General features: G+C 40.3%; 2 protein-coding genes across 15 annotated transcripts in view; one reads left to right on the forward strand and one right to left on the reverse strand.

Moving 5' to 3' along the window:
* The window catches only part of LOC146643209 (uncharacterized), a 239886-nt gene that overhangs the window by 24391 nt on the left and 190710 nt on the right, over window positions 1-24785 (reverse strand). The gene's annotated exons all lie outside the window — the stretch shown is intronic.
* rxrba (retinoid x receptor, beta a) overlaps window positions 6925-24785 on the forward strand; it is a 32859-nt gene continuing 14998 nt past the window's right edge. For 2 of the 14 annotated variants that reach the window (XM_085396237.1, XM_085396236.1), the window contains exons 1-5: window positions 12611-12910; window positions 13690-13838; window positions 22462-22697; window positions 23218-23371; window positions 23465-23644. In XM_085396237.1, the coding sequence (XP_085252363.1) occupies window positions 13823-13838; window positions 22462-22697; window positions 23218-23371; window positions 23465-23644 (586 nt within the window). In that variant the 5' untranslated portion in view covers window positions 12611-12910; window positions 13690-13822. The other 12 variants (XM_085396242.1, XM_085396243.1, XM_085396241.1 and 9 more) reach the window with 12 other exon arrangements.

Consider the following 24785-nt stretch of genomic DNA (forward strand, 5'->3'; position numbering starts at 1 on the left):
GCATGTCTGTTGGTATGTGTGCCTCAGATGACTTTGAACCTCCTCTTTCTTATTCTTGGCAGGAAGTGAGCGTCAGCAGCTCTTGGTTGTAAAACTGCTTTTGGTCGCTCTCCCAGAGCGCAGTGGCAGGAGAGAGGACAGAGAATCTCTGTGTCACCTCGCTGTGGCACGGGATGTGAGGAGATCGCCGGGAATGTCAATAATCGCTCAAACCGAGGACGAGCTGCTGCCTGCTCTCAGTGCAACACAACGACCTGAATATCAATATGAGAGAAATTAAAACAAAACATTTCAAAATAAGTTGATAAATCCTGTAAAGGCACTAGACACTAGAGCAGGGGGGCAACTCCAGGCCTCGAGGGCCGGTGTCCTGCAGGTTTTAGATCTCACCCTGGGTCAACACACCTGAATCAAATGATTAGTTCATTACCAGGCCTCTGGAGAACTTTAAGACATGTTGAGGAGGTAATTTAGCAATTTGACTCAGCTGTGTTTGATCAAGGACACATCTAAAACCTGCAGGACACCAGTACTTGAGGCCTGGAGTTGCTTACCCCTGCACTGGAGGAAGATCCACCAGAGATCTGCATTCATATTTAAGGGTTGATGGCACCATTGCATTCTTTCTTAAACTTCAATGTACTCTCACAGTCAATGTGCTTGCATTCCTTTATTGAATTTGTGATATGACAAATAGTGACTTTTTTCATATTGATAAACATGAAACATTGCGTTACAATCATGTAACCATTGTGCCCATCCATTTATCCAACCAGGGTCATGGTTGGACTTGGTTAGACGAGCTGACGCTGGGTAAACGGTGGTGTAAACCCTGGACAGGTCACCAGTTTGCCACTGGATTAACAGAGACCTGCAGCAAGTTTAGGAAAACAGAAAACCTAAAATGGATGTGAAAGCACACAAGAACGTGCCATCTCTCCACCGACCAGCACATTCACACCAATATCTGCTGTCCTTCCCTAACTGAACACTGTGTATTTATGTTGCTCCACTCACTGTGGAGCTTTTTAACACATTAAGGTTGATTCTGAGACTGTGGCTGAGTCTATCTGCACATATTTACTCCCCTGGGCATGCAACTATAAATGGAGCAAAACCATATGGTGACTACACAGTATACCTCTTTCCTCGCCTCATATACAGATCACACCTTTATAATTTAAATAGCAAAATTTAACCATCAGACATGTCAGTGTCATGTTAAGCTGTGTGGCAGGCTAGGGTAGGACCCAAACGCAGCACTCGGAGACAGAAAGCTTAGCTAAAGGCAGCAGCTTTATTGCTGGAAAATTAAAACTAAGTAAATGACTGATGATAGAAACAAACAAAAGATGAACGAGAACAAAAAATCTTGCACTTGACTACTAACAACTAGATGAGACTTGACATTACATGATGTAGCTTGAGAACATGAAGCTTACCAGGAACGCACAGCAAAAATGGAAAACATAACAACAAACAGAGGATGGGGAACAGATGGGAACACAACTGGGACAAATCTGACACAACGAGACAAAGAGGAAGCAAAAGCACACTGGACAAGGACTATCAAAATGAAACAAGAAGCATGACAAATAGGTAGACGCAGACAACACACATGAGCTTGAAACTGTGACTGGGGGAATGAAACACAGACAAGACTCACAACAAACAAGAAAACACTGGACAGTGAAGTAGAAGATAATCACCAAGAGCAAGAAAGTAACACAAGCACAAAAACCGAACCTGATACAAAACCAAGAAATAGTACCCAAACTCAAAAACACACAAACCCTGAGTCACCAGGACTGTGACAGTCACTGCCCCAGCTTCCACCTGTGGTCTGCTGCAGGATATTTACTCATCACTCCTGAATTTTTAAAGCAAACATTTAAGGAGAATGATGAACTCAGACCATACATGCCAAAATATCCAAAAATTAAATTCTGTGTTTTTAATGAGCTTTTAAACACAACTATGTATTATGTGAGAGAGAAAAACTTCAAACCTGAAATTACACATTTATGACAGAATTTACTATTTTATACTGTATACTAGGTATCATGCATGCTGTCATTGTGATCCAGTATATGATGTATTTCCTGTGGTGCACAGGAAGTGGTTCTTCTAATGGTTTGGTTGGTTTGGTTGGCTTCTACTCCATACACAATGGAGTAGAAGCCACAAGACAAGAGAAGTACATGTTCCTACCAAAGGATCTGCTCTCACTTTTAAGTAAAGAACTCACATCTCAGAAACTTTCCAATACTTAATAATGTATAAACATCACTATCAGAATCAGGCCTTTGCCGGTGAAGGCATTGTATGGATTTAAATTGTGAAAACGTGTTTTCTCCATTTTGAAAATTGATTGAGTTGTCAAAATCGCCGTCTGTTCGTTTTATCTGCTGTGGACCTCGAGGCTCAGCGTTCTCCCATCAGGACATTTTTGTAGCTACAACACAATGTTCAAAAGCTTTTGTCTCTCATCCTATTGCTGTGATCTGCGTCTCAGGGCTTGTGGACAAAAGGTGTCAAACGGAGCAGTGGACTTGGCCTGCCACGTCCTCCCGAGCCTGCTCCTAATCCTATTAATGTGGGCTGCAGAGGAGTATGGATCCCGCACTCCTTTCATCCCGGCAACTATTAAAGTCTAAAGGGGCCCTATGTGTTTATTCTATGTATTTGTGTGTCTGTGTGTGTGTTCTTGTGTGTGTAATTGCATTGTAAGCGTCTTCTTATCCACGTTGTCATAATGTGTTATCCACTGATGCGGCTCGAGGTTGGCCGTCGATTTCGTTCGCTACGGGGCAGATGGACATTTCAATCTCTCGCTCTTTGCTGCTGCCATAGTTGAAAGCTTATGAGAGTCCAGTTCATGTAGTCCAATTTGACCTCACGTAGGCCCATCTATTTAAAACACTTCACAATGACCTATAAAAATTACAGATACATCCTGAAAATACCATGTTTCATGAATTTACAAACTGGGAATTCTAAGGAAAAAAAGAAAAAGAAAGAGCAATTCCAACTTGGACCTCAGGTTTTCTACAGTCTGCTTCAATAATTTTGAGCTAAGAGTGTCACACACACCTTCACATGACATGTAGAATATGTGTAATCTAAACTAAACAGTTTTTACATCTTCATGTGGAGCAGTAAAGATACTGCTCCTGTGTTAATCATGTTAGCAACACGAACGCCAGGAATAGCAGTGCATTTTATTGAAAAATTGGAGTTTTTAATGACTTGTGTGACCCATCGAGTGAACCAGACTGGAGCCTTTGGTGGGCCAGTTCTGACCTGTAGACTGTATGTTCACATCTTTCAGTCTGGCAGGTATGTGAGTGGGTATATTTTGCAAGAACAGCTGATTAGTTAGCTAGTTAGCTAGTACAATGTTTTATTTGTAGAAGCTAAACAATAAACGAGTTCATAAAAGTAACATAAGATCACAGACATCTCACACTGGGTTGAAGGCCAGGGGAGTAACAGTGTGTTTTTGAAAGAGCTGCAACTGCAAAAGCATCTCAACACATGCAAACCTTTTTGCTTCGTGTCTGCACTAAAACCAGTCTAATGCCTTATTTGTCCCTGGTTATGAACATGATTCAGTTTTAATAACAGTATTAGTGTATCCCTCTTGGTGTAGCTCTCATTTCATCATTACCAGCTTTATTATCAGACACCTTTTGTTGTGATACAGTCTCACTTTTACAAGATAAATAGTAATAAATACTATGATAAAGGCCTCAGTCTCACAAGGGTGTTTTTAGGTGTTACTTAAAATGTGTTAACTGTGACTTTAATCTATGAAATCAAACATTGAACTTTGATATTTTTCACACTCCAGCCTTTCATTTTAAAATCTTTTTAATGAGAAAATGGGGAAAAATATATTGTTTAAGGTATTTTCACACGTGAACGTCAGACATCATCAAAGTATTGTCCTTTCTGTCATGCAGGCAGCAGGAGAGGCTCCAGCTGAAAAGTTTTCTGACTGTTGAAGTACGGCATTTGGTGCAGGTGAGGGAGCTGCCTGGACAGAGTGAGCTGCCAAGTTAGAAACAACTTCATGACATTTTACTGAGTCGGATATTTGGATACCTGCCTGTTACAGAAAGAAAATCATGGGGTGAAGTTAAAGGTGAACTGTGTGCAGTGTCTATGAACAACTGAAGGTCAAATTATCTTCAGCACTTTCATTTTACATTTTAAATTTTGAGTTTTCCGCCAACACAAGCTCATATTTGAACATTACCAAAGGAAATACAAAAACTTCTGACTGAGCAGATTTTATTAGAAACACATGACATTTGCTAACAAACCAAATTCTCTGGTCTCAGGTTGTGCTTTTCATGTATGCCTTCCTTCAGTATTATTCTCTCACACACATATTTACTTTCTCACAGTTGATGCCAGTAAAATGAGGCTCCAACTGTGCAAACAGTCTTTAACAGATAGTCCTTCACTGCAAAGAAGCCTCCTCATTCGATTTTGATAAGCTTTAATCCATTTTTTTAACTTTTAAAGGTGCTGCTGGCCGCTCGCTGCAGTACATGGGCAGCAATTTGTGCATGAAAGAAAAGTTCTAGGTAATGATATGAGATGGGAAAAACATGTAGAAAATGGTTTTCCCATGCTGAGTGAAAGTTTGATTCATTACCTCCCTTCAGTTTGTCTCATTGTCTGCGAGCAGTTTTGAGGCCTAAAACGAAAGGAATGAAATGTTGTCCAAAGGGCCTTTTGTCTTTTTTGAGGTATCACTTATCCGGGTAAAGTGCAGACTGCGGCCACACAGACAGACACGCACTCACATGCAGCCGGCCACATCCTCTCAATAGTCGCATTTGCGTGTACATTGACCAGAGTCAATTGCCTGTCAAATGCAATGTGCGATTAGACACCAGTAAGGCCGAATGCAGCGCTGCCTCCCAGAGCCTGGACGCTGTGGGAGCCCTACTCTGTGAACCCCACAGCCCCTCTCACTCCCTTCATCCACAGCGACCCCCCACCCCTCCGCCTCCACCTTTTTATCTCACCACCCCAGTTCAATGTTAATGTCCACTGGTGTCCACTCTTCGGATGTCTCCTTCTAGAGTGAAAAAAAATGAGAGAAGAAAGGATGAAAAAGAAAACGAAAATCAAACCTTCGCTCCTTCTTTTCTCACCCTGGCCTCCTCTTGTGTGCTGTCCAGCTGGCTGTGACCCTTGACCTCCTGACCCTTACTCCTGACCCCTGGACTCGTTCCCACGCCACGCCTTTTTGTGTCCACCTCGCCATGGCAACACCTTGGTCACCACTGCTGCCACGGTAACAGATGGACAGGGGCCTGGAAATAACTTCATTCAGCCCCGCCCGGAGGGGTGAGTACCATGGACAATCTGCCCGCACCCCCTTCCTCCCCTCCCTCCCATGTCTGAAACACATACACATCCTCAGACACACTCACTCACACACACACACACTCACTCTCTCTCGCACACACACACACACACACACACACACACACACACACACACACACACACACAGCGCGCCCCAACCCAACTCTGCCACCCTCTGTGCCACATTCTAACACCCCAATCCCTTTGGATCCTTTCCCTCAGCAGGGGCCTCTGGGTATCAGGGCCTGATAGAGTCATTAACACAGAGATCCCAGATTCACCCTGGCATGCACACAGGACATACATGAGAATAAGAATAAGTTTCCGCTGTTGGCACAGAAAAGCGTGTAAAAAGACATCCTAAAGTCACCCACATATCCGATTTTACACCGGCGGTATTTATGGTTTTGGGGCGTAGGAGCGCAAACTTCTTTGCCGTGCTGTAATTATCTCTGCTTCTTTTATTAGCCCCATTGTTTTCTCACATCCTTCGATGAGAAAAGGGGCTCGGGGAGAGTTGTAAAGACACAGAGCTGAGCAGCAGGGGATCTGTTTGCCAACCCAGAGACAAGCGACAAACTGAAAAGAATCGCTGAAGAGCTCAATAAGGTGCACCGGGAAAATGAACTGCAACAGTTTCTGTGCTAATCAGTAACTAACCTCTAAACAAGGTTGCATGTGTTGTGACTTCTTTTATTTTGGGGAGGAACATCTCTTGGAGAGAGACACTGAATAGATGTAAGAGGAACAGTGTAATTACTCGTGCTGAATGGGGCCTGCACTGTGCTGGAGAACAGAGAGTTTATGCTGCTGAAACACACTCTTTGTAAAGAGAGCTCTGATCCCAGCAAAGACACAAATAAACAAACAAAACGGAGACTACTGACACCGAGGTCTCCAATCTCATGGTTATCAAAATGGTATTCATCTGTGGCAATGGTGGATTTGCAAAAATATATATATATATTTAAGTGAGGTCAAACTTTAATTTCCCTTTAAAAAAAAGCATTATATCATGTTAGGTTCATTTTTAATGTTTTTTGGTGGAAATTTAGCTTCAAACTTTTCAAATGAGTGTAGTTTGTTTTGTTTTTTTTGTGGTTAGACAAACTAGGCTGAGTGGAGAGCAGGTGAGGGGGGGGGGGCATCACAGGCAACCAGCAAAGCACTGACCATTGAGGCGAAATCAAGCAAAGCCACTTATTCAGTTTTTGGGATTTCGTATCCCCCTTACATCCCTGCATAGATCTGCATCCCACTGTCCCTCTACTCTCACACCCCCAACTCTCCCTCCCCTCCTGTGTCCAGCACCCCCTCATTCTACCCAGTCCCCCCAGACCCTTCATTTCTCTCCCCTCCCCTCCTCTCTGCCTCTCACCCATTTCATTGTACCAAAGGAGATTTTCTCCATTGAGGCCCAGTCTCTTAGGTAACCCCAGCGCTGCATGAAATGAGGAGAGGGAGAGAGCGAGAGACAGAGAATGAGAGAAACAGAAAGAGAGAGAGAGAGGGCGGGGAAATTGAGAAAGACAGGGGCGAAGGAAATGTAAAAGCGGAGGGAGGGCCGGACAGAAAGGGTTGAAGAAGGAGAGGAAGAAGGACGCCGGATCAGAGGAGGCAGAGGCAGAGAGAGTGAAAGATGGAGAAGTGGGACAAGTGCGGTCAGACGTCGACAGCGATGCCGCTGAAATTCGGCCCAGAGCCGAGGGAGGAAGACTGACTGGCGGAGATGTCCATCGCACATGTAAGGATGAACGCTCTGTGGCTGTGAGGGACTTCATCATATGCTTTTTGCTGTAATTGGTCATCCAGATTTTAGGCCACGAAGGGTTCAAACACTGGGTGCTACTGCACTGTTGTCTTCTTGATTTTGTGTGCGTTTTGTTGTTGAGTTTTTGTATTTTTCCTTCTTTGTTTATTTGGGTTTTTTGCTGTTTCGTTCCCTTTTTTTCTTACAGCAGATTTAAACTGTTTTAAATTTACACCTGTAAGTAGCCTGTGTGCTAACAGGAGCTGAAGAGCAAAGTTTGGGCCTTCAGGCCTGTTTTAATACCAGCACTTCATGGAGATTTGAAGCACAGTATTTTATTTAAAAGTGTAGGACAAATATTTCAAATGCAGGTCAAGGACGATAAACTTTATTGCAAAGTCAGTTTCATGGAAAAAGTTTCAGGCGCTCAGTCTGATGTTAATTCGTGACACAAATCATTTACTTTACAAACAAGACCAACATCAAATGTTTTTAAGTTAAATATTGCAATATAAAACTCTCTTCCTCTTTATTTCAGCAGTTTAGACCATAATTAACACCTTTTTTTCACTTTTTTATAATTTTACTACATTTGTTGGATTTTCTGGTTTTGTGGTTTAACCACAAACTTTATCCTGAACAGAGACTTCAACTGTAAGGAGAGGACCTTCTGAAACGCTGCCATCCTTTGTGGCCATGCTACTCTGCACCTCAATGGTGGGCACACAGCACATGGGGTTCCCATGAATAGACCAGGCCTCACCAAAGACCACATCATTTGGATAAAGATGGGGTCCCACAGAAAGAGAAAACGCCTCACGGAGCGAATCAGATAAAGAGAAAATGTTGCGTACGGCAAATCAGATTAGAGCGGGTCAGAGCTTTAGTTTTTCGTTTGCAGGCCCTCCCACGTCCACCCGCCTGCATCGAACTCTGTGAAATTTACTACTGCTTCTGCTCATGTGTCTGATAATAATGTGCTCCACTGCTGTGCTGAGTTATCATCTCAGGCTTTTGTCTTCTTTGATCCGTGTGACCGTTGGGGGATTCACTTCTTCTTTTGTACAAGGTCACATCGCTGGCTCCCTTTGGACGGGCCTGCCCCCGGGTGGTGACCCCTTCGTTCATCATGGTGTCACCGGCACAGAGGACAAGCATGAGTTAAAGCTTTCTGTTTCTTTTCTCTTCTTTTTTTTTTCTCTTCGCCTTCCCGCTCATTCCTGTGTGATGGGCTCACAATCCTTTTAGTTTTTTTTGTTCATCCTCCATTATGAAAGTAAAGCTCAACAAGTGGAGAAAAGATTTTTTGGGTGGACCAACACCAATCAGTCTCTGGCCTTAGTGGACTGAAGCCTACTTTAAGTAGGCTATGCACCCGAGTGTCCAAGTGTGCACACTTACGGATGACCAAGAAAAGGATGGAGGTCCGGAGCTGATTGTCCAAACGCAATTCTTGCATGTGCTTTTGTGAAACCAGGAGTTGTGGATGGACATCACGCCCCTGACCTCTGAAAATCAGCGAGGGAGAAACCACCTTTAATGGGCTCTAACCCGGCGGCTTTGCGGGTGGACGAGTGAAAGACACTGAAAGACAAATAGAGAAAGGAGCAGAGTGTGTGTTTATGTAAATGTAAAGCCCGTAAGAACCTCTCTTGACATTTTTTGGAGGTCAGCTTAACTTTTTCCCCCCCACGGGAGCATTATTTAGAAAACTGCTCAAAGGTTTCACTTGTGACAAATGACAAGCTCTTAAATTGTAAATATTTCAGTCAATCTAGGTGTGCAGTGAAGAGAAGCTGGTGAATAATTAATATCATCACTGATTTGAAAAGCACTGGCACCAAACAGAGGCAGCAGGTGGAAAGCAGCCAAAGGAATAGTAAAGAGAAAGAACTTCATCTTGAATTAATCTGGCCATTTACAAAACGCAAATAATGTGCACAATTGCTAAATAATGCAAACTTTCTCGGAGATGTGATTAAATCAATGCCAGTTGGCTGCTGGTGACATTTGGTTTCACTAATATGTATTTTTCTTTCCGCACAGGTGCAAAGTCTAAATGCTTGGAGATGCCTGGCAGTGCAGATCAGGAGGGTCCCATTTTGGAAAGGAGGTAAGAGTCTGTCTGTGGAGCAGAAAAGACTGAATAGCTCTCACCGCGTTAAGTACAGTTGAATGTGTCCGGTTCGCACTTCAGCACCAGAGTCTAGAGAGGGTCCTGCTAAATTTGCACTGGAAGGGGTGAGAGTGACAGAAAAGTAGAATGAATGAGGGGAGGGAGTTTGTGTGTGTTACTCTGTGTGCGCATATGTGTGTGTGTGTGTGTGTGTGTGTGTGTGTGTGTGTGTGTAGTCTCCTCCTCTGTGTTTGCCCCTGTGAGTTTGCTTCTGTGTGTTTCCCTCTGTTTGACAAAGTTCGAGGGGCCAGGCTTGGAGAAAGAAGAGGGAAAATGAGTGAAAGTAAAGGATTTGAATGAGGTGGAGGGAGAGAGGGAGCAAGCTGGGGAGTGGGATGAAAAAAGAAGGCAGGGATCTGACGGAGAGAGGGAGGGAGAGAAGGACAAGAGGACAGTTTTTGGAGGGAAAAGAAGAGCAAGCACCTTGAAATCTCTGTGGCGAGTTTGCTCGCTGCTTCACAGCACGAGTGGCGTAAATTGATAAGATTTATAGATTGAAGCTGCAGGAAGCGACAACTCGGTCTGGAAATATGTACGGAGAAAGAGAAAGAGAGAGGGAGAGGCTGAGCGGGAGAGAGAGAGGGCGGGAGGGAGATCAAGAGCGAGGCTGCATTAATATGCTAATGGCCTGAGTGAATACACAACAGGCCCACTGACCAGGCTAATCACTGGTGGACACACACTGAGGCTAATCCCTCATGCAGCACTTACACACATGTGGTCACACGCATGCAGTTGCTCAAGCAGATGTACTGTACAGTGCAGGTTAAAATACTGGGACAGTTCGTTTGCAGTGATTTGTCACAGGTTTGAAAGACTGAGCGTGAGGTCAAAGTTCAGGCTTTTATGAGTAATTTCAGGATCTTTTCTACCAGGTTGAATGCTCAGTGACAAAACACGAAATTCTGACTGCATTTAAACTGGAAATGGATTTCTTTTATTGCAGACTGAATGCACAGTCCAAACACAAAAACTGATGAATGTGAAGAGGACTGTGGGACGTAGACGAAGCAACTGAGTGCAGATGTTTTCCAGCTGGTGTTGTAAGTAGATTGACGTGATTTAATTTCATACTATCAGTATTAAATTTCAGATTACAGAGATATACTCAAAACATATTGTGTCACTGTGTTAGCAGACAAAAAAGGAAATCTCCTGAACCACTGAAATGCAGCTGTTGCTCTTATGTGTCTCGTCTGTGTTTTATCTTTGATATCACTGCCATGTGTGTAATTGTATTAAGAGCACCAATAATAAAACTACAATTTAAAAATTTGTCTTTGTGTTTCGATGTGTTTCTTCTTCTGGAGTTATGTGGTAAACTCTTGAGTTAAGTCTACATGTTATTGTATCAACCAATTAAGTTATTTTTCCTGTTGAAAACTGACAAATATATTACAATTTATTTTCACACATAAGTAAGGATAACAGGTTTTGCTGGTTGTTGGTTTTGTCTCATTATTTAAATCACTAAAATTATTTATAATGTTTATGAAGTTAATTTAACTTACAAACAGTAGAAAAGTTCCACAAAGTTTATGAGATAATGTGGCAAAACACATTATTCTCTTAAAAGTATTCAACTGGAAAACAGTATCTGTCAGTGTTGCAATAAAATCTGGAGCATATTTATCACATCATGCTTTTTGTTGTCGTGTCATACCATTTTAGTCCCCTTGAGGGTGACAAAGCACCAACAAACTTAAAGAATTCAGCCACAGCAGATGGAAGGAAGAACCTGCTAAATTGGGAATCATGGGTTTTCCATTAGTTGTTTTTGAAACACAGTTTGTGAACACAGGAGCAGGCTTTTGTATAACACTGCTGTATAACACTGGGTTTGATCTCACTGCTGATTTCTGCATTAATAAAAACGGAAATTGTAAAAATGGAGGCAAAACATTCGGATCACACAGTTTAAGCCAGTTTAAACAGGGACTGATTCTCAGTAAATTTCCATATAAATGTACAATCCCCACTGACATCAGGTTAAACCGATGACGTGAAAGGTGAATTAAGAGTGTGTACTTTATATCCCTTCATGCTAAACAGACTTTATCAAATTTGCTGACTACTTTTATAATCCTCGTTAGTCATGCATTAAATACTATTCCAGTTTGATGCCTGTTCTCACCCATTGCTATCATTGCATTCTGATTTTATTTACATTAAGTACATAATGTTCCAACTATTTTGCACTAGGGTTTGTAAATTTGTAACATTCACACACATTCTGGCTCTAATATTTCAAAATGTAACGGATTATTTCTTATATTTTATGTCAAAATGTAAGCAATGTCAAAACTGCAGTTCATTGATGGTATAATTAATTAATCTAGGTAAAATGCACAGGCTGGCAGACCACATGAAAGCAAGAAAAGCATGACAGGGAACGTTTTTCACTCATTCTAAACTAATAAATCTGAACTCAGCCAGTTCAGCCAGCTAGTAATGTCGATACATCTCAGACACAAAAACTAAAAGCTGAGTAAGCTAACTAAACTAAGCTGTTACCTTGATAAACATTCCCAAAAGACTAATGTATGACAGATATATAAACATTAATTTTGGCAAAAGCAACAAAAACTGTGACAATTGTGAGTGCCAGCATTTCTTCACTGATGGATTTCTTCCATCAAGAAGAAATCTTGCATTTAACTAGTGTTAATGTATGAATAGAGGCATCTACGCTTGAGTCACCTTAGCACTGTGAAATCATTACAAATTATGTGACTTCTCCTCAGATCTCATTGCTGTTTCTTTTATGTTTATATAAACTGATTGTAGATGCTTCATCAAGTTCTAAATTTTACATAAAGCAACAGACTTTTCCAACATCCCTTTTTAAAAGGAAAATAGGAAAAAAGATCATCAATAACAGAAAACAAATCTGCTTGAACATTCTCTGTTGTTGCCAATGCAGCTGTTGAGAATATAAACTATTAATAACTTTCACAGCTGATATATTTACAATGAATAAAAAGTACATTTGTGGTAAACACAGCTGAATTTGCATTGTATTGGGACATGCATAGCTTTTTCTTGATAACACAAAGAAAAATCTTTTCTTTTTTACCTTTGCAGGTGCAAAGCAGCCACTAACATGTTTCTTTTTCAACCATCAGTCTCTTCTGTATGCCTTACATATCTGCACCTCCTGCAATAACAAAAGAATATTTTTGAATAATTAGGTAGTTAAGTGTTTTGAATACTGAATCTGACCACAAAGGCTATAAAGGATTATTATGATTAGCATTGATTTCTCAGTGTCTGCCAGTAACCTTTTCATCTATGCAGCTGACATACTGAGCTGAACTAGTCTTGACCTCTTGACCCTCTCGCTGGATGTTGTCTCCCTCACTCAGTGACATGTGGGGCACAACACTCCGCACAGTCCACGTCCTGCTTTAAGAAGCAAGGGAAGCCAGCGTTGAGCTGTGAGAGAGCACTAAGCCAAATCCTCCACCATCATCATCATGTTTTCATCCTTGCAGGGGGAGGGAGGGTTGACTACGAGGCAAAGTGGGGGGGAGAGACAGACACACACGAGGCCTAGTCGCCACATCTTTTCATGCGGAGAAGCTGAGCCGCTAAACCGTTAGTAACTTCCATTTATTTGCACGAAATATTTACTTAAAATATTCAGCATGTTTTTAAAAAGATTGCATAGTTAGGGGAAGAAGGACTGGGTGATGGGGTGGCTTGTTCTCGGTAGTTTCGCTCTCCTTCGAAGCTTTCGTGGTAACTAGCATGCTAGCCAAGTTACGTAGCTAAGTGTAGTTAGCTTTAGCGATAGGCTTGTTTTGCCAACTTAAACTATGCTTTTCACGCAATTTATTACCAGAGCTTGTTAGCTTTAACGGAAGTGTTAATCGGTCTAATGCCACTTGATTTTGATGTAATACAAGCCACTCTGCTTCTCGGTAGTCACAGACATTGCAAGTTAGCTAGGTTAGTTTACGAGCTTTGGCTAGCGTGGAGAAACGATGGGTTGTTGCCATCTGTCTGGGCTCCATCTCATTTGGTTTGGGGTGTTTTATTCACCTCGTTGAACCAAGATAAGATGAGCAGTGTTTTGGGATCAGCATGCTGCTTATTTGCGGAATATAACACGGGTGTTTCGATCTGTACTGTAAAAGACAATCTTGGCATCAGCTGAGCAGCTGGCTGCTTTAAAACGTCCAGCTGTAACGTTACGTAAAATCACCTAAAATGCATCAAATACGCAAATATTTCTAATGCTAAGCACAGGTAGAATTCACAGCCGTGTAAAGATAGGAGCCACGATAGTTTTGTTTTGCATCTTTATGCCCAAATGGACCCTCTGTGTCACACTCCTGTTTTATACGGTGCTATTTCTTCTGTTGGAATTTCAGAGCCGTTTTTGGGTTCCCAAAAAAACTCCGGCCCGGGCCTCAGTCCGCGGTCTAGAGTTTGATATCGGGCTGTTAGAGACGGAAGCACGTCGGCTTGTAGCTGTCAGTCAGCCCCTGTGCCCCAACCACCATCATGGGAGACAGCAGAGGTAAGCAAAAGGAAGAACTAATGTGCAAAGATTAATCTTTCAGCACTGCAGACAGGATTATTGTCTAGATGACTTGCATCTGGAAACTAGTGTTAATAATAGATCAATGTTACATTATTATCTGTTGTAAAATCGTAGCTATGAAAGATATGTGGTATGAAGGAACAGAAACTAAAACAAGACTTGCTTAAACATCACAGTGCTAAAGCTTAAACAGATGTGTGTGTGTGTGTGTGTGTATGGGTGGATGACTGGATGTGTGAAGCGCTTTGGGGTCCTCAGGGACTAGTAAAGCCCTATACAAATACAGCCGTTTACCATTTATGTGTTACATCTGACACAGCTGACCAGGTAGAAGTGTTTTGTTTTTTGTTTTTTTAAATAAATCAGTGTGTGGTGTCCAAAATATCATCTGCCATTCTTCTAAAAGTAAGTAGGTTTTAATAATTGTTTTACTGTTAAAAATAAAATCTCCCATTTGATTGAATCGGTGTTCAACTTGCCGGTTCTAATGTAGGAATAGAATTAACCAATGTACTATAAAAACATGTCAAAGCTAAAAAATAAATTATGTATATAATTCACTGTGAGGCAATCATAAAGTTGTTACTGTGCTAAAAAGAAGGCACTCTTCACTCTTTGATTCTGTTTTTCATTAACCTCGATCCAAAACGTTTCAGACTATCAGCACTTTGAACCTTTATTCCCAAGCCAGGAAAGTAATAACAACTCGTGCCAGTAATGGGGATTTATTTATTTATTTTCCCCTGAAATACATGAACAGCTGAGAAAGTATGCACCACTTAAAATTAAACACACACACAAATCTGAGTAGGGCTGAACGATATATCGCATTTGCGATAATATCGCGACATGATCAAGTGCAATTTTCTAACCGCAAAGGCTGCGATTATACTCTGGACATGTCCAAATTCATGGGCTGCATCCTCCTGAGGCCGCATTTGTAGACCGATTACGTCACAGCGACGCGCTGAAGGCTGTCCAAATTACTACCATATCCCAGAATTCATAGCGCGGCCCAGCCAAACTCCAGTTTCTAGCAATGGCGGCCGCTACTAAGTTTTAAAATTACTAATCTTTCTGGGTCACAAAATAAACTTTTAACATATTTTCAGGCGAGAAAGTAGTTGTGTAAACATCGAATATCTGCTCGGTTTATCAAGATATCCCATATTTGCAAAAGTGCTTCGACGTTTTCAGAGGCGTCTGCTACCCACCAGCTCGACAGCTAGCCGGGAGCTCGAGGGTTACTGATGCGGCCGAGAACGGCACAACTCCCGGCACATCATTTTCAGATCACCGCGGAGTTTCGCTGCTCGGGTTAAACGTAATATATAAGTCACTTAGACAACCTAAAAATGTTATTGTTGGGCTTTTTTCAGTGTTTTGTTTGTTCGTGAGTAAATCGGTTTGGCTGAGATTAAAGTTATTAGATTAGATAAAATAAAACTTTATTAATCCCCCGGGTGGGTTCCTCCTTGGTTTTCACACAGCTGACTAAACGTCAAACAGAAAACTTATTAAACAGAAGTATGAGACAGTCGAGAATTTACACCAGTGTCTGGTTATATTTTAGATAGCAAGAAGCAGACGGCCGAGTTTATTAAACTCCACCGAGACAGCGGTGACGCTAATCAGAACTAGCCTTCTGATTAGCTAATCAGAAGGCTAGACCGTCCAATTTCACGCCTTTAAACTTTAAAGGCGTGTTTGTGTGTGTGTTTATACAATTGCTATTATGTTTGCACTTTATGTGTAATGTTACTGACTGCAGAGATCAGTAAGATGTGTGTATTTTTTATTTATTAGTTTTATTTATTTAATATTATTTTTTAATTGAATGACTGTCTAGTAGTTCACAGATGTCGAAAAACTGAGTGTGGTAAAGCCACTGATTTTTTTTATGTATATTTCTGCAATATGCACATTGTACTGACTTTCATTTTAATGTTTACACCAGGGTTCCTTGTCAGCACTTTATGCTCAGATGTTTGTAAGCTAAAAATAAACTATTGTGTATGTTCAAATATACTGTTGTGATTGAAGAAGTTAAATAAAAATGTCAGTCATCAATTCATGCATCACCTCATGTCATCATAACAGAGGTCTGTCTTCCAGGAAAGAACAGTTTAAAATTAATGTAATATAGTATTGGCCATACTATATGATGTATTGTATGGAACTCCAAAGTGTTCAAAATTAAATAAATAAATAGGTCAAGATGAAATAAATAACTATGTGAATAAATAAGACACAGATATGTAATGTGAGAATGATATTGTGAAATCATGGAACACATTTTGAAAACAATGCTCATTATTGTGAAATATATTACATTCTGCTATATAAATTTACTTATTATTGTGAAATATTATTTCATGGTCATTATTTTTCACAATAACAGAGATTATTCCTGAGGCATTTTATTTATTTCCAGCCGTTTTTATTCCAAAATGACCTTTTTTCAAAGTCAGTCTTTATTTCAAAATCCCGTTTTTCCCGATGGTCTATTTATTTCATAATGCGACTTTTCAGCAGAATGACTTTGTCTGTCAATCAAGAGAGACAGGGCGGAGCCAGTTGTGTGATTGGTTGCTCCTTTACTCAGACATAAGTAATAGCACATGAATTGTCGATTTAGGTTTAATGGTGCAATGCGTCTCCTATGCAGCTGGCGGCAGTATGCAGCTCAAAATAAACTTAAGGCACCGACAAATGCAAAACACTGGGCGCGAATAACGTTACAGGTGTATCAATTCTTGTGAAGGGCATGGCTGCAGGAAACAAGTCCGTTTCTGAGTTACTCAAAGAACTTACTAACCGCTTAGATTGAACGTCTTCACCTCAGTCTGAGTATTGCAGCAGTGTACTGGAGATGAAGTGGTCCCTGGTCCAAGTTCTCATCACAACCGCACAGGGTTAACGTTAGCAAATGCTAACGCTATCACAGCTAGCTCCACTCCACGAAACGCTGTTCAGGGTAAGTAACGATATGTTATTATTGCTTGGTTAGTCTGTCTGTCTGCCAAATATGAGCTTTTTAAACAGTTTAGTCACAGATTTTTTTTAATACTGTTTTTTATCATAGCAAAGAATTCTATAAATTAGGTAAGAGAAAATAATTGTCTTCTGGGTTAATGTCTGTATTACTATTTACATTGTTGTAGGTAATAGTTATTCATGACTGTTTTAAAGTGGCTTATCTTCTGTGCTAATATGGAAGACAAGTAATCTATGTGAAAGAAAAGAAAGCAATTTTAGTTCAACGTAGTGATTTTGTAAGTGGGTATAATTTGAAAATGCTTTTACTAGTATAGTGGATGTTCTTTAAATATTTAACATTTAAAGTGTGTGTCACTTTACAGACTCCAACTTCAGTTTTGGTTTGGTCTCACCGTTGTAGGTCATAACACAAACAAGTCGTCAAGTCAAGCAGCTGAGGAAAGGGCTTAAGGAAACCATGGTATGGCCGCTTCTGACAGAAAGATCAGACATCATTCCTCTTTTCTTACCAAGGGAATCAGAGACTGCTCCCTGTTGTGAGGTAAGGTCAGGTCACATCTTTTAACATCTGAATAGTAAAGCTATTTGGTTAATTTATGAAGGATGAACATTAATTGTTGACACAAAACACCAATATACTGTTTTGTATGCTTGGGTTAGTTGAACAGCTGGGTTACATTTAATAAAAATACACCTAATGTTGCTGATGCTCTTAAGACTACAAGATAAGTAAAGCTATAAAATGACTGTGGCCTGCCACAGAAGATGAAGATGAGGAAGAAGAGGAATGCTCTCGAGGATAAATGCAGAGTGGCAGGTTACCTTCGGTCCTTCATTGAAAATGGTAAGTCTGCTGCGATAGGTATTTTGCCATTGGTTTTCTCTGATTATACTTTGGTAAATTACATACAGTCCAGTGATCTTGGGTCATTAACAAAGTACACTATAGTAGAGCTGGGCGATATGAGATTTTTTCATATCACGATATATATATTTTTTTTATAAAAGGACAAGAGCGGTGAGGTCTATCACAATAGTTTAATTTTTCTATTGAGAAAAAGTTATTTCGCAATACATATCGTTATCGTTCTATCGCCCAGTTCTACACTATAGTATAATTTTGTTTTGTTATTTGCTCCATGCAATACATAAGTGGTGGCATTATCAGTTGCACTAGAATTGTATGTAGACTACTTTTAGCTTTGTTAACATAAAAATATCTATAAAAGCTACAACAGCAATTTGAGTGGGGCAAAAATGTCTGGTGCCCTGTATGTAAGTGGTCATCTTTTATGGTATTTCTCTATAAAAGATTCAAAATAATGAATATAGGATGTCATTATAGTTTAAAACAATCTTCTGTTGCAGCATCTTGTGCACAACAAAAAGCCCTCATCAAGTTTTGGACAGGATGGGAAGTCTTGCCGAGAAATGACTGTGGAAGTGGTCAACAGCAATCTTCCAAAGTCTTCCACCGGTTTTGAAGTACTACGTCTTCCTGCACACTACTGTACCTATGAGTCATTTCTAATGGACATTCAGGTGTCTCAACTCTACTGACTCAGGTTTTGGTCTGGTTTACGATTGATTCCATAACCACATGGTAAAATTAGACCATTTCTTATTTCTTGCATCACATTACTGTACTCAGTGTTCAAAGAAACGGACAATCTAGTGAGTTCTAGTTCTTTTTAATACACTTGACAGTGAAAAATACACACTACAGGTGTGCATTTATGGCTTTTTTAATATAAACTGATGAAGAGTTCAGATATCAAAATCAGTTGTTCACTGTACATTATAAATTACACAATATGTTTTGTTTATACTCTCTACTGATACAAAAAAAATTTCTAGAAAAAATTATTTGAATTAAGATGTTACACTACTGTACTGTGTTCATTGTATTAAATCTGCTCAGAGTTGACATGTACTGTATATCCAACCAAGAAATGAATATCATTAAAGTGACAGCTGTATAAAACAAATCCTGTTTTATAGCCACTCACTGTTTTGTTGAAAATGAAATTGGTTATGCTGTTTTGAGTCAGTATTAGCTACAAAGCTGTAAAAAAAAAAAAAAAAAAAAATCCTCCTGACATAGAAACTGATTAAATGTAATAATGTCTTTCTACAAGTGATTCTGAAGTATTGGTAGCACAGCAGGGTCTTGTTCATTCAGTGCATCTGGGAGCTGAATCTCAGGAATGGTGATCTCATTTGATGGGCGGCGATTATGTTGTCCTGTCCAGTCCACACCATAATCCTCATCAACCTGAAAGAGCATGCACATGTTTTAAATCTAAACTGAAGAGGTGTTTCCTGCAGCTGTTCCTAGATGGACTTATTGAGTCTGCCAGGGCCTATGTGAGTTGCTTAGGCATTGGCTACCAACTAATTATTCATTCACCCATTCTAGGTCAGGATTGGTTCTCTTCAGGTATAACAAATTTAACTTTGTTTAAAGTATTGCCATCTATACCTGACAGGTGGGATAAAAAAGAATGGCTTGGGAGACACACAGCAAATCTCAAAGTTTTCCAATTAATGCTGAAAGAACCAAGGATGTAAATGTATTCTTGTTTTAGCTTTGCCGAAGACACCAGAGAAAGTATATCTATAATGCTGCTGAAATAGACAAAACCATTTCAATAAACTCGCTATTTAACATCAACCTTGTTATGCGTTATCAGAGAACAATCAACTGCAAACAGCAATGAAACATTCAACTATGTACTATTTAAAGCACTAATGACCCTGTTGTCTAACAAGATGTGATAAGTAAGTAGACTGTGGAAAGCTGGTGGGTCTACTCTCTGTGTAAAAGGTTCCTACAGGCTCCACTGACCCCAGTCTCCGAGTTAACACACTAACAGCTAACACTGCTAAACGTGTCTCAACGCCGAGATGGCGCCGATAGCTTTAGCCGTAGCTGCCCCACTTTAGACAGTAACAAAAAAAAGTAAGCGATAATAATTCATTGTCAAACGTCATAATTAAGGTCAACATCTAAACAATGCTGTGTACAGAATCACACAGGTGCTCAATTACAGCATAAACTTACCTTAGACCTTCCTCCGTCATTTCCCTCCTAATTGTGCTCGGAGACACAGAAAACGTATCGGCAATTACCCCGATGGTTATCCCGGACAGCACTAAAGTCCTGAGTGCTGCACCGGGATTTCTAGACGTGGACGGCCAACATTTGAAGACTGTTCTTCCTCGGCGTATTCCAAACTAACACGGTGCTGAATTGCTCTTAAACCTTCGACAATGCTGTCATCGATGCTAAGATTTTGAAGAGCAATTATCATCCAGACATTTCAGAAACATCATCTAAACGACTCAAAACAGTATCTACAGGTAAATGATCCCTCTCTGATTTGCTTAAATGAGCAGAACTGGCTGAAGTTCACACCAGTCCGCCATCCTCCGTGACTTTTGACCTAGCACGCTGTTGCTAGCTGTAGCAGCCGTCCGCGGAGCCGGTATCCAGGAAAACTAGTCGATGGTAAACGATAAGCCAATAGGTGCAAAGGTCCAGCCCACTTACATTGATTGACAGACAAAGTCATTCTGCTGAAAAGTCGCATTATGAAATAAATAGGCCATCGGGAAAAACGGGATTTTGAAATAAAGACTGACTTTGAAAAAAGGTCATTTTGGACTAAAAACAGCTGGAAATAAATAAAATGCCTCAGGAATAATCTCTGTTATTGTGAAAAATAATGACCATGAAATAATATTTCACAATAATAAGTAAATTTATATAGCAGAATGTAATATATTTCACAATAATGAGCATTGTTTTCAAAATGTGTTCCATGATTTCACAATATCATTCTCACATTACATATCTGTGTCTTATTTATTCACATAGTTATTTATTTCATCTTGACCTATTTATTTATTTAATTTTGAACACTTTGGAGTTCCATAGTATTGCTTGTCTTTGTTTAATAATACAGAAGACAAAGACCTTAAAAAATAATCGCATATCGCATCGCAATCGCAATATTGGGGCAAAAAATCGCAATTAGATTATTTTCCATAATCGTTCAGCCCTAAATCTGAGTAATGTAAGGCACAATTCGTTGACTTTGTTGATTTGTTTTTGAAATAACTGTTTTCTTCCTGGCCTGCAGTAGATGATTTATGAGACAACGTGATTCCCTGATTTTTGTTCCTGGGGGGGAAAAAAAGGGGGGGGAGTGATTACATCAGACGGCAGCCAGTACATCGCCCACAGCAGCAAGAATGCAGCACAGCCAGCTGTAGAAGGGACAGACTAGTTTAAGGAATGATGATGGGGAAGAACACAATTTACATATTATTTCCAACAATATTTTGTGTCATTGTTTTTTTTAAAATAAATCTGATTGAAATTGCACAGTCAAATAGGGTCTTCAGACAAATGAGGTACATTTATTCATATTAATATTCATATTTTTCACATATTGCACCAATAACATAGAACAAACACACATTTCTGCTAAAACTCATGCAAATTGCTGTAGTAAGAATTTTTATTTCCTTTAGAAATGTAAGGAATAACTACTGAGTTCGATTTGACTTAATTTCGCCCTAAAGTCAATGTTAAAAGCAAAGGGAAATTTATATCACCTCATCCACGATAACACAGGTATCTTTACGTATATAGAAATGGCATATCCTCCTGAGAACCAAAGAAAAAAAGTATCTTTCAGTTTAACGTTTTTTTTTTTTATAATTTCCTGCCTCTATGGAGCTAAAAGAGGCCACCCAGTCACACGAGATATCACTGGAAAGGTAAGGATGTCCTAAATTGAGCACATCAGGACTTAGTAGGGTAGCTTTAGTAATAAGTCAAAAGATATAGACCAAAAACAAATTTCCATTACAGAGGACATAAATGAATAGGCTGGGTCTCAGGAGGACATCATGATATAATTAAATGAGATGAGCCTGGGCACATCTGTTGTACGAGTAGGAGCCCCGTGTCTGCATCCAATGATAATTTACCGCTCAAAAAAGGAGCGTCTTCAGCAAGCTCCAACAAAGCACAGTGCTTTGCAAATTATGCAGGGAAGCTGTTCCTGATAACGGTGGAAACCACTTGAGGCCAAAACAAACTGTTGACTACAACCAAGCTGTGAAGGAGTCGATCCTACCTGCTGGTGACGTGTGACCCAAATGTAAACAAGTGACTCAACTGAGCTTTGCTGGGGCACTGATCCTTGCACTCCATATGACAGGAAGAGCAAACGGTGGATGGACATTACTGATGGGGTTGCATGGTTGTAAAGCAGCTTATAAAAAAGCTTGATCCACGTTGCAACATCCCTTTTTAGTTTTGTCATGTGACAATATTGTGGAGCTCCTGATGACTTAAAGGCTTAAGTTACTTTAGGTATTGTTGAACTAAAGTGTTAAGCAGTTGTTTTATATTTTCTTAGTGTAAGCTCTCACGTAATGCAGTTTGTTTTCCATACTTTTCACACACATCTAACTGATGAAACATCACAGAGAAAGCCATCCATAGACTTAGGCATTTTTGCTGTGTGCTGTTATTATGAATAATGAAATTTACTGTGTTGTTCATCTTGCTGTCTCTTATCAGATTCCCACAGCCCAGACAGTTCGTCTGTGTCCTCCCCACCTTCGGGCCAGCGCTCCCCTCCGCTGGTTCCCTCAGCTGCAGCTTCCATGACCTCCCTGCCTCCCATCACCACTGCCGGGGTCAATAGCCCCATCAGCAGCATTGGTTCCCCCTTTTCTGTTATCAGCTCTTCGCTGGGGTCTCCCTGCCTACCTGGCACACCGTCAGTGGGTTACGGCCCAATTAGCAGCCCCCAGGTGACATTTTGCTTTGTTTAGTATGGTTCAGTACATGTGGATGTATCCGTCATTTTGTAGGATTTAGAGCTTGCTCCAGCTAAAGTGATGGCTAAACCAACTTTACTCTGTAAATCAGTGTCATTCAAAATATTTCACGTTGTATATGCTCAACATTAAACACAAAGTATTTAAAAAATGCTGTTTTTGCTTTAGTGTTTGTCTTTGATATCAGGAATGTTTGTTCTTTGTTATGAGCCCATTTATATTGTTTTCTGTTTTTTGTTATTTACATGGAAGATTCTAATAGCTGTCTGTTTTCAACCATATGGCAGAGAGAGAAGAGTAAGTAGGTTAAAAAATTAGTTGCAAAGGGCCCATGTTTCATTTTCAGTGTCCTCTAAAGTTTATAGTGCAGTCTAGATCGTAATATTAAACACAGTCTTTGGATTCTTACAGAGATGAAAAGGGAATAGTGAATAATGTATCATAAAAAGCCTGGTTGTCATTGCATTCTGCATCTTTTCTGTTGCTTTCTCAGATCAACTCAACAGTGTCGATGTCGGGGCTTCATGCAGTGAGCAGCTCCGATGATGTGAAACCTCCACTGGGCTTGAAACAGCTGTCATCTCACAGCCCTGGGCCGATGCTTTCCCAGAAACGTCTTTGTTCCATCTGTGGAGATAGATCCTCTGGTGAGTAGACGTCTAAAATACAGCTACTTTCTTTGTGTTGCCTCTGAGTTAGTTTCATCTATGATTAAAAGCAATTTTTCCCCTTTCTCTTAGGTAAGCATTATGGAGTCTACAGCTGTGAGGGCTGCAAAGGTTTCTTCAAAAGAACTGTGCGAAAAGACTTGACCTACACCTGTCGGGACAATAAAGACTGTATTGTGGATAAGAGACAGAGGAATCGCTGCCAGTACTGCCGCTATCAGAAGTGCCTGGCCATGGGCATGAAGAGAGAAGGTGAGCCAGCAGGAAAAGGCCTTGTAATCGGCTTGTTCTTAATCTTCTCTGTTATTCCTGTTTATCCAAACAAGTTTAGGTTAAATACACAAAGAGCCAAATATTCACACACAACATACTTTCTGCATCCTTTACAACTTGCAGTGTCCTAAAATCCATTATAAAATCACCAATTTCTTTTTTTTTTTTTTTTTTTTAAAGGTTTAAAAGGTTTTTTACTGTTAATAGTTGAACAAGAGTGTTGCTGATTTAGCTTTGCAATCTATTCTTGTATAACAAAAGGCCAAGAGTAATGTCCTCAAAGGCGCTTTCAATTGGCCCAGTGTTGTGTTTCGGCCTTGGTGCCTTTGCTGCAGGAACCAGCATCTAAATTAAGTTCCATTTTAAACTTCCAAAAAAGTCCCTGCCTTGTACTTGTGAAAATGTAATGGGTGGGGTTTGCAGCAGTGATCATTTCTGACTGGTGGAGTAGCCAACATGAAGCAATTGAGCCAGCCCCTCACAGTCACACTGCGCAATAGTTTGTAAAAATCAGTTTGGTTACTTTAAAGTATGCCACAGAAATCTTTGGTTACTGTTTGTAAACACAGCATTGAATCTTGGCCCCTAATGTCCCCATTCAAAGGGTGAGAGAGAGAAATGGAGAGCAGCTTCAGTGAGCCGAAGCACGAGTGAAGGAACGGAGAGTGAAAACAAAGAAGTGAAAAGAGGAAATAAACATTTTTCTGAAGTACAAATAAATAAGCTCACATCTCGGTACAACCCTGCTCAAAACTAGTGCTTTGCCAGATTTTGTGTGAAGTTATCAAAGTGCGCATTTCTTCCATTGTGGTTGCTTTGCTGTGTTTTTGTGTGCATTGTAGTTCAGTCTGACACAGCCTGAACACTACCTCAGACTTCATGCCTTGTTAACAGTTATTAAACAATAACAATGTTAAAATGGATGACATGGCAATTAGCACGAAACATCAAATGCCATTCAGAATTCTCACTGCTGTCCTTAAGAAACCTTTACAAACATCTACTAATCTGTATCTTGCCTTGTACAAGTGTCTTAACACTGAAAGTTACGTTATATCCATTTCAAGCCGGCCCATCTGAGATTATCTGCTGCTAAGCGTCTTAGAGTTGAGCAGTGTAA

Source organism: Rhamphochromis longiceps, linkage group LG22 (genome assembly GCF_057381845.1).
Source record: "Rhamphochromis longiceps isolate RC_006_pf linkage group LG22, R_longiceps_female_GT1.1, whole genome shotgun sequence".
Taxonomy (NCBI): Eukaryota; Metazoa; Chordata; class Actinopteri; order Cichliformes; family Cichlidae; genus Rhamphochromis; species Rhamphochromis longiceps.